This window comes from Psittacula echo, assembly GCF_963264785.1.
Source record: "Psittacula echo genome assembly, chromosome: 5".
Taxonomy (NCBI): domain Eukaryota; kingdom Metazoa; phylum Chordata; class Aves; order Psittaciformes; family Psittacidae; genus Psittacula; species Psittacula echo.
Window position 1 is genome coordinate 13477647 of NC_137739.1, and position 17583 is coordinate 13495229.

At 35.3% G+C, this 17583-nt stretch overlaps 1 protein-coding gene across 11 annotated transcripts in view; it reads left to right on the top strand.

Annotated features, from left to right (window-relative positions):
- RBFOX1 (RNA binding fox-1 homolog 1) overlaps positions 1-17583 on the top strand; it is a gene marked incomplete at both ends in the record, with an annotated part of 1305905 nt that overhangs the window by 1225219 nt on the left and 63103 nt on the right. For 9 of the 11 annotated variants that reach the window (XM_080617596.1, XM_080617593.1, XM_080617598.1 and 6 more), the window contains 2 exons: positions 630-683; positions 15399-15479. In XM_080617596.1, coding sequence (XP_080473722.1) covers positions 630-683; positions 15399-15479 — 135 coding nt within the window. The remainder of the gene's footprint in view (positions 1-629; positions 684-15398; positions 15480-17583) is intronic. The other 2 variants (XM_080617601.1, XM_080617594.1) reach the window with 1 other exon arrangement.

The window sequence follows — 17583 nt, forward strand, 5'->3', positions numbered from 1 at the left end:
TGTCCTGTTCCAGTACAGACAGCCTGATGTAAGAATGCAAATGAAAACAAGTCTCTGATGTTTGACTGGGATCCCACAGTGCACAAATCTCTTTCAGCTCACAATAGACATTCTCACATGGTGTCTAAAGTTTCATTTTTCCCAGAGTAGAATCGAATTATCAGATTATTTGATTGCCTTGCAACCTTTGCTATTTCATTTACTGTTTCTGTCCAGCAGATGAACTGTTTTGGCCTCTCTAGCTTGTAACCAGAGAGTTAACGCAATGAAAAACAACTGGTCTACTCTGCTGCTACATGATAGAGGGATACTTGAACTAGTTCTGACTCAATTCTGTAACTTCAGGCAATAAATCCACAGCAGCTTTGCATTGCAGCCAAGCTAACGCACCTGATAGTTTACTCCAGTATACTACATGTCTAGAGAATGCCTTGTTTCGTTACTTATTGCCATATACATCAGAGTCTGATATTAAAGATCAGTAATCTAAAATGCCTATAAAACTTTTATTAAAATGACCTTTTTGAAGCCATTCTATCTGTATACCTCTATCCAAAAATAAAATTTTAAAAATTATTATTATCACTAATTGCAATATTAACTTCATTATGTTTTTATGTTTGCTGCAGGCTGGAAATTAAATCCAGTTGTTGGTGCAGTTTATAGTCCAGAATTCTATGCAGGTAAGGATTACACTATAGTTGTCCATGCCATGTTTCATTTTAATACTCTTTAAAACATGCAAAAGTACAGAATATGCTTTTGGTGTGAGGTTTGATTTCTTCAATTCACATTATCCGCAAGTCATGTACAGATTTGTGTTGCAGGATTTTAACTTGCCTACTCAAGTTTATACTGAGGTATATAAATATCTTTTATTGGAGAGTAGATAGTATAACATAAAATGTACTGCAGTATCCCAGTCTTATATAAGATTTTATTTTATATATGCTTTATATTTCAGTACAATCACTTTCTCCAGAAATTATTTAAGCCTAGTGAGCAGCAACAACAAAAATCTATGTATTTTTGCATATACATGTACATCAACACAGATAGGTATAGAGAATCTGTTTTAATATTTTTTTATTGAACATTTTTCTTTAAATTTTATTTTTAGTTGTTGCATTTCTTAGAATTTTTGTATTTTGAATCTATATTATTACTTGAGTCTTCACTGAGACCAAATTCTGATCCTGGTTACAATTTGGAGTTGATGAGATACAGTCTTTTTCTGCTGGAAATCAGTCATGGCTAGCAACAGTTTGTGTTTTATCAACAGTATTGAAAACAAACGTGAAACCCAAAACCCAGTTGATTTCAAGAAATTTGAATCCTGCCTGTAAACATAATCACTAGCAAGTTTTTTTTTTAAAAAAAAAAACACACCATTTTTTGAAAGCTAATAATTTACATCTAAGTCAGAAATAATCATAGTAAATACAAATGTTTCTAAAAGGGAATAAAGATGCCTTCCTTCCTTTTTTAGGTTCCAAAATCATACATGAGTCTTCCATAACTTTCGTGGAAATTTTGGGAATTTCTGAGTTTTCCATTTGGATCTGTTTTTCAGTTGTCTGGATGCATGTATACTGGGTACAAATACCTGATAATGTTTTAAAAAACAAAAATATCTCGTCACACACTTGGGTAATGGAGAATAAAGAGTTAATTGTATAATACATTCTTTACATCAAATAGAGAGCAGATATTAGGAAAGCATTTTTCACAGATGGTGGTTAGGGATGGGAAGAGGTTGCCCACAAAGGCTGGGGAATCTCCATTCATAGATATTCAAGCCTCCACTCTTCGAAGCTGAAAAACTGTCGTTAGTTCAAGGGGCTCCAAGAGATAAAAATTGTTAAATAGTGCTACTGTTACAAACAGGTATTTATGTTTAAAAAGCTGCCTGTAATACATCCAGTGCCATCTTCTAAGATAGATAAAAAAGTTCCAATTAGGATAAAAGTGGCACCGTCTAATAAGAATACTAACTTGGCATTCATGGAATTGTAATTTTAGTGCAGGCAAATTTATTTCCATCCTTGATGTATGCCTACATTGAAAACAGGAATTTATATTGATCTCGTTTGAGTAGTTAGTGAACCAGCCCTGAACCTGCATAAATTAGAAAGTCAGAGTTATTAGTCATTTTATATAAATGACTTTGTGTTAATGACAAATGTAATAATATTCCCATAGTACAGTAATCAATTTTCTAATGCGTATGCAGAATTAACAATCTGACTTATAATTGTCTCATGAAGTAGGGCATGAAGAGTTCACATAGTTTGTAAATTAAAATCAATATTTTCAATCTCTCTTGAAGGTAATTTTCCTAATTTACTGGACTTTTCCCTAACATTTATTTTGTCTTTTAATTATAAAATGGCAGGTTATTGATTTTTTTGTATAACCTCCTAAAGTCCCAAGTGCATTTTTATTGCCAACACAAGAGAGGTGTTTGCCCTTCTTAATGAGAATCTTTAATTACCATTAGAAGAGTATTAATTTAATTTTGTGAATTATGACATGCACTCCACTACACCTGTGGAGAAAGTTCTATCAAGTTACTTCATGTATTTCATATTGTCATTCTGTTTATACATACAGGCAGTTTCTTTGTTTTGGTTTGGTTTTTTTAATACATATCAAATGCTTATTTTCTGTACTGACTAATAGATAATTTTTTTCAGACATTTAAAATTTCTTTAAAGCAATTTCCTTAAAAATAAGCACATAAATAAATAGCTCTGTGCAGATCTAATTAGAAAGTGAAACAGTAGAAAAGCAGTGCAGTTCCTGCATGCTGTAATAGAATGCTGTGAAATATCTTTCCTTTTTGGTTCCCACCTACCACTTTATTTAGAGAAGAAGCAATTGCACTTTTGAAGATTATAAAATTAGAAATGAGATTTTTAAGACAGTCAGAATTCTAGTTATTTGGTTTAATTATTGTCTCCAACATTGTCGTGTTAAAATTGAACCATCACTTTCACAGTGATGTGCAAGAAGTTTCTTTAGTTCCTAATAAATGATGAAAAATTTGGCCACTTCTGAAATAAAGATGATACATTTTCAGGGAAACTGTTGATTTAAAGTATCTTTAATCTTCATAAATAAGTAGAAAAACAGAAGGTTATACAAAGCTGTCAGGATGGCACTGATGAATGGCAAATTCACCCACTTCTCAATTGCCGGTGAAGACACATGCCGCAAGGCTTAACTGTATTGTACATCATATCTGCCAACTCATTTCTGTGATTAAATATTCCATCAGTGCAGGCTATAAGGCGGTAAAGCTTAACAAGATTCATAAGATGCACCACTTGAATACACATAACTCACTTCCTTGGATAGAGAGCACCCTGCATGCAAAAGAAAATTAGAATTGAGTTAAATTACTCCATAAGACAAGATCAATAGAGAAAGGAAAAGATCCCCTAATGCAATGCAAATCTAAGATATAGTTATGTCCTGACAACTTGAAGCAGACAATTAAAGTCAAATAGGGAGGAACGCTATGTAAATCAAGCCTAAAACTTTGAAGATAATGGTAAACAGTAGGACCAGTGGCATGATTGTTATAGCTCTGCTTTTCTTCTGAGTATACACTTCTGTAAAAGAAAACCTTTACTGAGGAAGTACGTGACAGCTAAAAATGGAAACTGTGTAAGATACATAGCAGATGCACAACAGACACTATGTAAGTGAAGTATTACTTGAGGACTGGAAAAATATATTTATGAAACGCTAGATTTTTCTTCCTGAGTAGCCTTTCTAATACTGTTTTCCTGACTTTGAAATACTCATGCTGTAGTAAACTAGAACACTTCAGAAACATGACTATGTCACGTGGTAGCATTAGTAGGGATTACCAGTGAGATGTTCATTTGAAGACTGCTGTTGTAATTCCAAGGTTTAGCAAGTGTCCGTCATAGCTGCTGCCTGTGGCTGTGCTGGTGAGCTGCCTGGCTGGCACACCACCTGCCCCTCCCACTGATCCACTGCGAAGTCATAACATGACTTGTCATAGAAAACAAAAGGACAGTGATTTTCTTCATTTGTCATTTTCCGCATTTCACAGAATTCCATTTTTCCGTATATGATAACTCATAAGTTATTTTTAAAAAATTGAATGATGTCCACAAAGTTTCCTTCTAGTAAGTAAGTAAAAGCATACTAATTAAGGTCCTTTTCCTTCTCATGAGAAAGAAATGCTTAATGAAGTTGTTATTTTCATTTCAGCTTATCTTTTCCTGTAAACTATCAAGTTCTCAGGCAGGTCATAGTGAGGGGATTTGTAAGAAGCACCATGTGATTCATCTCACAAAGTCTTCATGGAAACTAGGAAAAAATTTTCAGTCATTTGTGCATCCGTCCGATTTTAAATCCATCCCATAGTGACACATAATTTTGCTATGTTAAGCTATAGTCTGTTCTCTTCCCCCATAAACTCATCTTTAGCTGGCAAAATAGATTTGCAGTTTGGTTTCTTTATTGGTAGTACTCTGATACTTACTTACAGAATCATAGAATCATAGAATAGTTAGGGTTGGAAAGGACCTTAAGATCATCTAGTTCCAACCCCACTGCCATGGGCAGGGACACTAAACCATGCCACCCAAGGCCTCATCCAACCTGGCCTTGAACACCTCCAAGGATGGAGCATTCATGGAGCATGCCCAGTGTCCCTGGGCAACCCATTCCAGTCCCTCCCCACCCTAACAGTAAAGAATTTCTTCCTTACATCCAATCTGAACTTCCCCTGTTTCAGTTTGAACCCATTACCTCTTGTCCTATCACTACAGCCCCTAATGAACAGTCCATCCCCAGCATCCCTGTAGCCGCCTTCAGATACTGGAAGGCTGCTATGAGGTCTCCACGCAGCCTTCTCTTATCCAGGCTGAACCGCCCCAACTTTCTCAGCCTCTCTTCATATGGGAGGTGCTCCAGTCCCCTGATCATCCTCATGGCCCTCCTCTGGACTTGTTCCAACAGTTCCATGTCCTTTTTATGTTGAGCACACCAGAACTGCACACAATACTCCAAGTGTGGTCTCATGAGAGCAGAATAGAGGGGCAGGATCACCTCCTTCGACCTGCTGGTCACGCTTCTTTTGATGCAGCCCAGGATATGGTTGGCTTTCTGAACTGCGAACACACACTGCCAGCTCATGTTCATTAACTTACTGAAGTTGTTACATTCTTTGTTTCTGTGGGGTTTTTATAGTATCTTTTTTATCTGCATGTTTATTTTTGTGTAGTGTATAGTTTACCTGTAATACCTGGCCTTCCTTTCAGCCTCTGGCAGTCTGAAAGCAAAGTTCCATGTTGTTCCTTTCAGTTGTTGCATCAATCAGATCAGTCCTTTAAAGCAAGTAGCTTCAGACACAATAATGCCATTTACAAAACTTTGTCCTTTCAAGTGGTGGGATATATGTATTAACGCACACACCTGTTGGGGGGGCTTCTTTTTGACAGTTCTGGTATGCAAGGGTTGGGAAAAGATGTTACAGAAAATCCGTGGGAATCTTCTTTCAGAGATCAGTTTAATTCAGTGATCCACGTAAGAAAATATTCTTGTCTGGTCATAACCAGCAAACAATATTAAAAACAAAAAATCAAAATTATGTTGGCAATGGAGAAAGAACTTGAGACTAATAGAGAAGAACCATTCGAACAAGTCATAGAGCATAGCTTAATCACAAGTAGTAGAGATCCCATTCACATTTTGCTGAAGAGATTAATTACATAATATTTCTCTTTAATTGTCATGAAGTGCTAGAAATTTTTGACAAGCTACTTTCAAGAGTCGTCCATGCACCTGAGTAGTTGTATTCACTTCACAAATAGTCTTAACCCAATAAGGAAACTGGTGTAGACATCAGTTTCTTGGACAGTTAGTGGCTCCAGGGTGGCTTGGGAAATCTCCCCAGTCAGTTAAAATGGAAGAAAGGGGAAGAGCATGTGCTTTTGACTATTTTATATGCTCTTTAGAAGAGACAGAAGTTTCAGATGCTTCGGACCTTTTAGCATGCTGTGGATTTGGGAGCTAGAACTATCCTCCAAGAAGCTGATTTTGTAATAAACTTCCTTTCATAAGTTTGGTTAAAACTTTGAAATATAATATTATATATAGGTAAGAAGTGAAGTACTATATATATTTATATGTGTATATACATATATATATAAAAACATGCATTTAAGCAAGAGGAATCCAGGGGAAGAGAGAATGCCTGTGTGTTTGCTAACACTAATTCTCTTTGTTCATGTCTTAAAGCATCTATTTCTGGATTTTAAGAGCACCTGGGATTCATTTCATCTTTCTAGTGTTTCTCTTTGAATTTAAATGAGTCTGGCATAGGCTCAGCAAATACCCTAGAAACACTTCTCAGTGAAGGTGTTTTGAGTTTGTGAAGCTGAATTATATGCTTGCACATCAATTCTAATCCTAGGGTAAAAGTTCACTGTACCACGTCTCTAAAGCATAATTTTGGTGAAAATCTGTTTTCTGTCAATTTATAGATTAATTAATTTTACAATTTGAATACATACACTTAGATTTGAATTTACCCATCAACTAAGCATATTTTCCTAAATAAACATATTCTCAGTATTATTAGTGAAACAGTTTAAGTAATTTTTTAACTAGAGAAAAATCAAATAGTTATTGTTTAATATTCCATCTATTATATATAAATGCTCCTTTTCAAAACATAAAACAAAACTGTAACTGTTGTCTCAAAAATCATGTTAAGGTACCATCATACAAATGATGACAGTCTAGTTAGATTAGCACCTCTGGAGACAGCTGATGCATTTCTAAAACTTCTGTAGGGCTGTTGCAAGCCATTAGAGTGGACATACTGGTTTATAAAAGATTAATAAAGCCAGTAGAAAAATGGAATTCAGCATCTGTTCTAGCTATTTACTTAAAAAAATCTCCCAGAATTATGCCTTATGCTGCATTATAATGAGTTTTTCATTAAAGTGTATACCATCATGGAAACTTAGCAAGGATTGTTCAAAGAATGAAGCTAATTACTTATTCTGAAAAATTAATTTAGTCAATTGATTATACATTTAAATCTGGAATCAGCCTATTTTTATCATTGTATCAAATTCTGCACATTTAAGAGAACTTCACAGGTACTGTCAGCATTACTCATATAAATATGCCTCTGTTTGGATGCATATTTAATAACACAGTATACACTGAGGTTTTGATACTTTTGCTATATGATCTCTAAAAGAAATTTCATACATTTGATGATTTCATGGTAAATCTTGAACTGTAGATAGAGCTTAATACTGGAAGTTAGAGAGTGGTTAAGGAGAGAGTTCCTGCTTCTTCAATGTAAAAGTTAAGGAATTTTGACCACAGTCTGGTATAGAGGAATCATTTGAGACTGGATTATGATGAATTTCTGCACAACTGGAAAAACAAGGAACTGCAAGTTTGCTGAAATCTGGAGTTCTTTCAGAACTTGGGAAAGTAGGTGTTTGAGGGTGGTGGTTTTTGGATCTGTTTGCTTGTTGGTACAATCTTGCTGAGTTACAGGTCTTGAGTTTCCTGCAAATCAGCCTGAGTTAATACTACTGAGATTCCCAGTTGAACTAGTCTTAGGTGACTACACAGCAAAACCACACTGCCGCTATCTCATTACTTGGAATCAATTGATTTGGAGCTGTTAAGTGTAAGTTAGTGCTGCATCCCCTCTACTGTCCAATATCAGCAGTGGAGTTGCTCAATTCTCCAGTGATAGGTCAGATCACTGATTTTCTAGAAGTCATATCATTAGTATATAGACAGAGAATACTCTGAGAGTTGATAGAGCTGGCATGGCTGCAAATGACAAAGTTGAGACAGGGAGGCAAAGTGAAGAATTGTTATATCAGCTGTTCTGGAATGGAAAAAATGTGTAGAATGATGTAATACATAGAAGAGCACAAAAAGTCTATTTAAATAGGTATTGTAAAGAAGGAAGTAGGGCCAGTGAATGGCCGTTGAATAAATTTAGTGTATATTTGTTCAAATGTTTTTTTATTGTGGATATAATTGGTCAGTTTTTAAAGGGCTAAAAAGAACATTAAGAAATCATTAAGAGAATCTTTTGAGGAAAAAACAATGCTTGGACTTCTTTAATGTAAGCATCATTCTGGTGATTAATCAAAGCATGTTCTATGGCTTCCTGATTAGTGACGGACCACAAATAAATTCAGGAAATACGGTGGCAGCCTAAAACCATCTAATTATAAACATTATACTGGAATATTTTTTTCCCACAACTATTTCCATGGCATCCTCTTGTTAATACATTAGTTTGCGGCATTCGCATAGTTTTTAAGTAAATCTGACTGTTATCCCCGCTTGCCACATGGTGGCTTAGGATTTGCAGAACAGGTTTAGTACACATGAAATAGAATCACAGAATCATAGAATCATGGAATCAATTAGTCTTGGCAAAGACCTTTAAGATCGTAAAGCCGAACCATGACCCCAGGACTGCCAAGACCACACCAAACCGTATCACTGAGAGCCTCATCTATGATTCTGTTTGCAAGAAACAGCACTGGGAACAGTACTGGAAGCTCTGTGTGCACACTGACAGTTCCGCGTCACGCAGATTGGCATTCGGACAGCTTTGAACCATGTGTGGTGAGGTTGTCTGCTTCAGGGGAGAAGACTAAACCTGGAGCAGAGTAAACTCTCCTGACTGTGTATGGTGTAGCTTTAGAGGCCAGATGTATATGTAGCTGGTTTATAGCTTCTGCTACTGTCTCACAAATTACTTGACAATACAGGTTAGCTTAGGCATGCGCTGTCTGGACCTGAGGTCTAGGCTACAATATGCATGGTGGTTGTCTGATGGAATAAAATGGAGACTGTAATTCCAATAGCACCCATGGGTGTCTGTCAAAAGCAATGGCTTAAGAATCTCTCAGAGGAAGATTTAGATCGTCACTAAAACACTTGCTTGTTCAGGACTGGGTAGGATATTTGCAGTGGTAAATAAGTTAGTAGCAGTTATGCAGAGGAATAAATTCCTCTGATTAGAAGAATAACGAAGTTTTGAAGATCCATGTGTTTGAATGGGCAGTCAGGCAGACAAACTATTCTGAAACGGAAATTAATAAAGTAATATATGAAATGTAAAGTTAATACAGTTAACTGGAATGGTAAACAGCTCTGCTGTGTGTTAAACCTTGATTGCATGTGTAAATTAATGCTAAAGTGGTTTAAGATTATGATGAATTATGTTCCAAACACATAGCTAATGTCTTCTGTTTCATCTTCTGCCTTTTTTTTTTTTTTTTTTTTCACATTTAGGGCATTGGATAACAAAATCCAAAATACATTTGCATTGTAACTGCATTTCATAATACTCACTGTGCATAAATTTCAAAGTACTGAGTTTTCATTCATTTCCTCATTTGTAGAGGTAGCTGAGACAAAGCTGTGCTTTACAATGGAACACAATGTCTATCAGCTTGGTGCTGTCAGATTTTCTTTGTGCAAATTGTTTTGGGGGAAATCTGCAAGCATAGAACTGCTAATAGCAATAAGGAGTGTTTTGGAAAGTTTGGAAACATTGTATTACCATTTTTGTAATGTTTCAAGCTCCTGAAATTCTGGAACCTGAAGAAATAGACTAACTAAAGCAAGGATTATGCATGATGATTCAATTTTTGCTTTCCTATATTCTCAGTTTGTCATTCAGAATAGAATTTTATTTTTAAGTTAAAATGCGCATCCACTGGGGTAAGCAGATAGAACTGAGGGGTTAGGAATTTGCACCTCTGCATCTAATTGCATTAGATTTACGTCTCTGTCTTACTGATTTACTAAAATAGGTAATCTACACAGAAAATAGTGTCTTGACACAATAAGAGAGAATAAAGTAAAAACACATCTACTTGTAATCCCATCCAGGGCCATGAACAGTAATGTTCATGTTTGAGCAGAAAGGCTCCGGTTTCATTTATTCTATGATTCTGTTCATATTGCAGTCTTTATTCAACAGGCAAATGTATAATGCTACCCATTTTACCTATCAGCAGAATATATTTTATATTCTCAAGTATCCTATTTCAAGAATAGTATAATATCAGTTCTGAGTTTATACTTCAGAATTTCTCTCATGTTTGTTTCTCAAAGTTACAAATTAACCAAGTTAAGGTTACAATCAACCAATGGCCATCATTTACCTACCTTTTAGTCTGCCAGGAGGACCTAGAAAGGTCAGGAATAAAGATTTGATTTTCAAAGGTCCTGAACAGCTTCAGTGGGAAACATCTCCCAGCATAAGGTAATGGCAGTGAATATCACTGTCAGTTTGTGTGCACCTGAATTTGTGTGTGTGTATATATGTATCTTATAGTTAAAATACTTTTTAGAATATTTGAGAATTTTAGTGGGTCAGTACATAATAACTTTTAACTTCTCATTGATGAAGTGGGTGAAGCGTTAAAGCAACTCGACATCTACATAAGTGTAGGTATAGAGCACAGATTCTCATTCTCATTACCAGCAGCAAGTATACACAGGTTATTCAATAACTGAATGTATTTCACGTTTGCTGTCAAAAGGTACTATAGATACTGATTTGGACTTAGAGAACTCACCTTTGGACATGCTATTTCACAATGTCCTCCCTAATATGCAAGTCTCTTGTTTAAATGAAATTCATAACTTTAAGGCAATTAAATATAGGGTTTGGTTGTATTTTTAACATATTGGAAGAAAGGAGGTGTGTGGTTTTGGGTGATGCTACTGAATTCTTTGTTGATAATGGATGAAACAATTCAATGTATCAACACAGCCATCCATGACTAGTTGTGTTAAAATCTGAAGGACTATTCATCTATTTAAAGAAAGATCTCAAATAACTGAAGACATTCACAAAGCGTTTTTTTGGAGTTAACTGCATATTCAAAAGCATTCTAAGCTGTGCAGCTTGAGTATTGATAATAAAAAGCTAAGACAGCACTTAACAGCTATTATGCATTCAGGATAGAGGCTGTCTTTAAATTCCCTGGTCAGATAGAACAATAGAAGCTAACACACATTATTGTTGTACAACAATGGCCTTTTAGTTAGGTGTTACTATCCATTTCTGTGACACATTTTGAAGTGACCCATCATAGAACAATATTTCAAACCAGAACAAAGATAATGTTGTTTCTGTCCAGAAAGAACAATACTAAATTACACTTCCAGAACAGCAAATCAAGAGCTGACATAGGGTGTTTATGAAGATCCTTGACACACTAGTAAATCTCATGATGTGTTCATGAGAGATGCAGCTTTATAGTCTCCTTTGTGTATCGCTTATTGAAGAGAAAATAAGTGTATAGGCATAATAGTTGTTGCAGAAAGTACAAAGAGCAACAGTGATCAGAATGTCTGAGAACTAACCCAGGGAGAAGATTGGACTATGTAGCATCCACCCGTATTGGGAGAAAGAGAAAATGGAATAGCAGTCACTGAATTTAATAAACAATGCAGCTTTTAGATTAGAGTAATGAAATAACATTTTTTAATAACATAGGCAAAATGGGACACAAATATTTCTAGCCTGTATTCACTTCTTCCTTTTTATACAATCCCAGTGGTGAAGGTTTCTAAAAGTTCCATCTACTTTTTGCAGCAGGAGAGAGCTGTGATCATGGCCTTGCAACACCGCTGATTTTACATCAGCAGCATAATTTTAGCTAATTGTATGACTTCTTTTTCTGCTGAAAGTGTTTCAATTTATACTTCCACAAAGGATGCCATAAGAGATTCCACCTAATTGTTCAAATTCTTTCAAACTTACTCCAGACCTTTACTTCAGGCTGTCTGTAGCACTGGTTACACAGTAGTTCCAGTTAAAAGCTTTTTTTAGCAGAAGTGGTTAAAAATCTGTTATAATTTCCTGGAACGTCCTCCTGTAGCTGATCCTGGGTACCTCTCTTAGCTACCTGAGTATTTGAGAAATGCAGTGAACTTCATCATATATCTTGTATGAGCCTGTGGGTACCTGTAGGTACATTGGTACTTCTGCTTATGCTTTGTAAATAGTTTGTATCAGTCATGTAGTAACTAGGCATAAAACTTATTTTTGAAAGTATGAAAAAATGATCAGGAAAATCCTTTTAGTCAGATATCTTGGAACCATTAGGAACATAATTTTTGCTATTCTGAAAACAATGTCTTCACATAATTTTCTTCTGAATAACTGTAGTGCTTTAACAAAGGGCCTAATCAAACAGTACATTCTTAATCATGGACTATAAAAGAAAACATAGGGGGAAGGGAAGTATGAGTGGGAATATTCTTTTATCTGAAAAGTAGTTTTTGTCCAGGCTGGCAGCCTGTATGGCAAGAGTGAGCAGTGCATCTGTCTGGAGGGATCTCTGCCAAGATACAACAGTGCTCGGCAACAACACGGCAGCCTGTGCTATGCTTGCTGTGCCACCATGGACCCAGCAGAGCTGGGTTTCCCTTCCGCCCTTGGCCTGTCTAAAGCTCTCCTGTGTGCCCGTAGTGAACACATGCTTCAGATACATAAGCTGATATTTTTCTGATCCTTCTGATGGAGTAAGTTGGGAAGGGGTTTCTGCTGATGATCCCTAAAATCCAGTAGCACTGGTGACGGGTCTGCTGTGACTAGACAGATACTTATGTTAAAGAAAAGCAAAAAGTTATGCTGATTGTTCTTAATAAGGAAATACCAGCTTTAAATATGCTGATGCAGAAGGCATTGTGGAATTAAAGACTGGATGACTGTAAGTTTTTGAAGTTCATCAGCTCCATGATATTATTAAATTACAGTTTGAACAGAAATGTTAAGAAATTTTATATCAAAAATCCACTTTCTTGAAAACAAAACCATAACAAAAAAAAGAAAACACCTATATTCGGTCATGCTAGCATTTAGTATTCTAGGAGAAAAAATAGGAGGGTTTGGTTTTTGGTTTTTTTTTTTTTTTTTCCATTAGGGAATTTATAAACTGTTTCAATGTTCTGAGTTTATCTGGAAGATCTTATTGTAAATAATTGAATCTTTCACTAGTTGTATTAATTAGAATTTAAATATTTTAAATACTGAGATTGGATGCAACAGAGATAATCTTTTGTCGCAAAAGTAGATTAAAAAGGTCAATATTTTTCTACAACAAAATCTAATAATAGTGGTTTAGGTATTAGTATTATGTACAAATTTGAAAGCATATTGTCAAAATACAATTAGAAAGCTCTATGCCACAGATAAAATACACTCTAGTAGCATGGATGAAAAAGCATCCGTTTTGAAGTACTTTCATTAGAAATTAGAAGACTAGAGTAAGGAAAATCAGATTTGTATGAGATTAAATCAGAAAAAATATAAGAATGTTAGCTGCAAATAATAGGAATGGTCTGTGGACCATGGAACAAGCAAAGTGTCATCTGGAATATATGTGGAAGAATATAAATTATAATCCTAAATTTCTAAAAATCTTTATATATTTAGTAAACATACTTGAAGATGTTATAATTACATTAATCTTAAAAACTAATGAAAATTGCTGATTTTAGTGATTCCTTTGTGCATTTGGCTTTGCTGGATGAGTGCCTCTCTGTCTTCAGCTCACTCATTTTCCGTAATAACAATTTTTAAAGCATCTATGGTGTTAAAATACATCCATATTCCAATGTACACCTTCCTAGTATCAAGTGAGTGTGTTGATAGGTCCTGTTCATCATTAGCCTGAAAGTAATGCATGCTGTTAGGATCTCAGTAGGTATACGTTCATTTGACAGGTTCCAGCTGTGGATTTTTGGGGAAGGCTGAGAGATAGATATTGATGTATTGATATAGTCGACTATGTGCTGTCTTATAGTAAGGAAGAAACCAAAATTCTTTAGTTTGTTTTATCTTTCAGATTAGTAGTGGATAGATAGAAAAAAACCCCAAGCATCTCCAAATCCTCTTAGTTAATGGATATGCTATTGTCTGGGAAGGCTAGAAGCATAATACTTCATGACATTTCCAGTGCTCACAGCTAAATTGCATAAATTAAAAGAGTTATTTTCCTTTGGTTTTCCTGTATTTCTACTTCAGATGGCAGCTGCAAGCAATAATCAAAGAACTGGTTAATGACAGGGGTTTTTTTTATATATATTTTTTGAAAGAATTCTGGTAACTGAATGTAAGTTAAAATTGCTCTTGTAATACTTCATAGAAAACATGCCTACCATTTGTAATTAATCTTTTCCTTCCAAACATATTTGATTCAACTCTGTTAAGTTACATTTCTTGTGTCCATGTACAACTTCTAGTCTCACAAATCTTCATGTAAATTTAATATTTTTGAAATTGCATGAGTCACAAATCCTGACAGCTTGAAGTATGTCTGTGTATGTGTATATATAATTCTTTGTGTGTGTATACAGGTGTATATATACCTGTATCTGCTAAACCAGCCGTGTCACATCCTGCTTTTCCTGCTGGGCTGTATTCCAGAAGTGCAGAAGTGTTTTTCTTAGTATGAAAATATAGTTGTTTCTTCCTCTATCCATATTCAGCTAAGACTGCTAAAATATAATTTTAAGGAATATGTTGAAATACATGGCATTTTGTTTAATTTCATTAAAAAACAAACAAGCAGAAAGCACCGGAAGTAAGCCAGAACATCTGTCATTTGCTCAAAATGAGCATGCATTGCAAAAGTGTTGTTTAAAATTGATTTGGTTATTGCTTGTTTTCAAAAAAAAAAAAAAAAAGAAAAAGAAAAAAAAAAGTTTCCTTTATTTGGTCTTGTTCTTAATTCAGAATCCAGCTTATCTACTGGAAAGTAGCTTATGTTTATGTATTTCTCATTCAGGCAAAAAACACTGAAATCTTCACATGTATTAGTAATTGCTTGCACAAGTGTTAATTTAAGCTGTATAACTGAGGTTGTACTCAGCCTAACATCTGTACATGGGAGCTTTGTGGTCTGGTTTGTCTGCTGTGTTTTTTCTAGTGGCCTTTCGTTTCAGGCAAGAGTAGGGAGAGGAGCTGGGTGGTATGGGGAGGGCTGGTGGTTCCTGTGAGCTGCAGAGCTACCAAGGCAGCTTCTGTCTGGGAGAGCCAGGGCAGAGATTGGGAGAGCAGCTGGGGGGGGCTGGGGGGTACTGTAAGCCTGTGCCAGCTTCCCCCTCTGATAAAAAGGGGTTTTGTGTTTGAGGAGATGTCTGTGTTTTGCTTTTTCTAATGTAAAATTTTACGTGTTCTTTGGGGCTCTTTCTGCTTCGAAGTCAAAGGACAAAAAGTGCCCCAGCTTCACTGCGCTGCTCTGGTTCTGACTTTATTTCTGTTTTGAGATAAAAATTGAGGTTTAGTACAAGTGTTCCAAAACCAGATACCACTCTCTCTCTCTTTCTTGTAGGCAGGGTGCTGCTGTGCCAGGCAAACCAGGAGGGATCTCCCGTGTACAGTGCCCCCAGTTCACTAGTATACACATCCACAAGTAAGCTAGTGTTATGACTCTTTTTTGTTTTGTTTTGTGACAAAAGCGCATTAATGTGAATTAAGCTCCCTAAAAATGTAAACTTTCCTAACAGCTCTTGTTAAGGTAAATGTGTTTATAAGCATATGTAAGTAATGTCAACAGATAATTCAGTGGTTTTAGTTGCCTCTTTATCCTCAAAGTATATTTTAAAATAATAATTAATATCTATATTACAATATTCTACAGAAACGGTCAAAATTTCTGCAGTAACAGTGGTTTTTTTGGAATCCAGTACTGTTGTGCACTTTGCATTTTGTGGAGAAGATGAAGTTATGTTTCTTTTTCTGTCCTGGTCACAACTGTGATTAAAAAAACAAGAAGTCTTATGTTATGCTATCATTTGATTGTGTCAGGAAGGAAATAGACATGAAGTCTTTTTCACAAAAGATAAAAACTGTGTACAAGTGGGTATTTTAAATTGTAAAATGTTACCTTAATAAAAATAGCAAAGACAAGCTGAAACAATAGATATTGCCATCAGCCATTTTCCTGTACAAAACTTTGGGGTAGAAATGTGTCCTCTAAAATTCTGAAACAGAAGCAAAACTGATTCTTCTCAGTGTTTTACATAGTATTGGTGGCACCACTGATGCCCATTCTGAAATCTAATCAGATGAGAAGCCTGTGGCTGAATGAAATAGTAATAATTGCTGCTTGCTAAAGTAGGGTGAACAGCAGCATTTGCTCCGTGTTCATAGCTGTCCTCTGTAAAGAAAATATTTTACGTTGTCTGAATTAACAACATTAATGCATATGCTCTTTATGAAGATTGCACTCAGTCTTGAATACCGTTTTACTCATTTAAGGCTTATCTAGTCTACTAAAATGATTAATTGATTTTATTCATTAAAACCAGAAATGAGGACAAAAGAGTTCCATAGAGGTCCTCTGTACCGTGATGTAACTCTTACGTTAAAGGCTATGTATATCATCCCTAGAGCTGTTGCTTTTATAATGCAAATGTGGGATCTACTTTCAAATCAGGAGACTACAAATACATAGTGAACTAACAAAACATATGACGTGTTTTAAATTGGAAATTAAATTATCCGTTTAAACTGCATTTGGTTCCAGGTGCACCAAGAATATTTTGTCCTATGTCATGTTTCCCAAGCAGTGGTTTGTTGGTTTTTAATCCTTGTAGTAACAAAGAAATACTGTTTAAATCAGTATTCCCTTTTCACTGAAATAGCAATCTTTGTCTGAAAGTCATTTCTTAAAAAATTATCCAAACAGTTCATTCATCTCACCGTTAGGGAGCTTCTTCTGGGGGAATGGGGCGGTATTTGTTTTCTGGGAAGTATTGTAAATAAAGCCTTTTTTTTTTTCTTTTTTTTTTTTTGAGTTTACCCTGTTCCTCTCATCTCTCTGAATTCTAGCCTAGGGAATTTATTTCAGGGGTTGCTGCTTACATCATATGGCATTTCCACTGTTACTAATTCCCTAGATAGTCATATATAGCTAGCTAAGCTCTATACTTCACTGTTTCCGTTATGTCTCATGAGTCAATCCCTTTGAAAAGTCTTATTTTGCAGTGGTGCTCCTTGAAGAATGATATACTAACAAACACCTATTTGTTTTCAATTATGCCAAATACATAAGTAAACGAACTTTGCCTATCTGCCTCCCACTGGGCAATGTGTAATAAACAGTTTGATAACAGAGATTGCTGGTAGCCTTTCAGTAGAAATCATTACACTTTTGTTGAGTCTGTGTGTCTGGAAGTCATGATTTTTCTTTTATTACGTATAGTATTTTATATTGCCAAAATGTAGTTTCCCCCACAGGGTCACAACTCCTAATAATACAAAATTACCCTGGTTATTAATGATTATAATTCTTTTTTAATTTCTCCTTATTACAAAATTTTCAATAAAGATGTAGAATAGTTCCATTTCTATAGGAAATTCTACTAAGAAATGAATAGAAATGAAGCTTGAGTTTTGTCTCATTTTCTTTCTTTTATTATTTTATAGACCTTCTATATTCTAGTTTTTATGCACATTTATAATATTGAAATGATAACTGATAAGTCAACATTAACGTCTAGGAGACTAATACT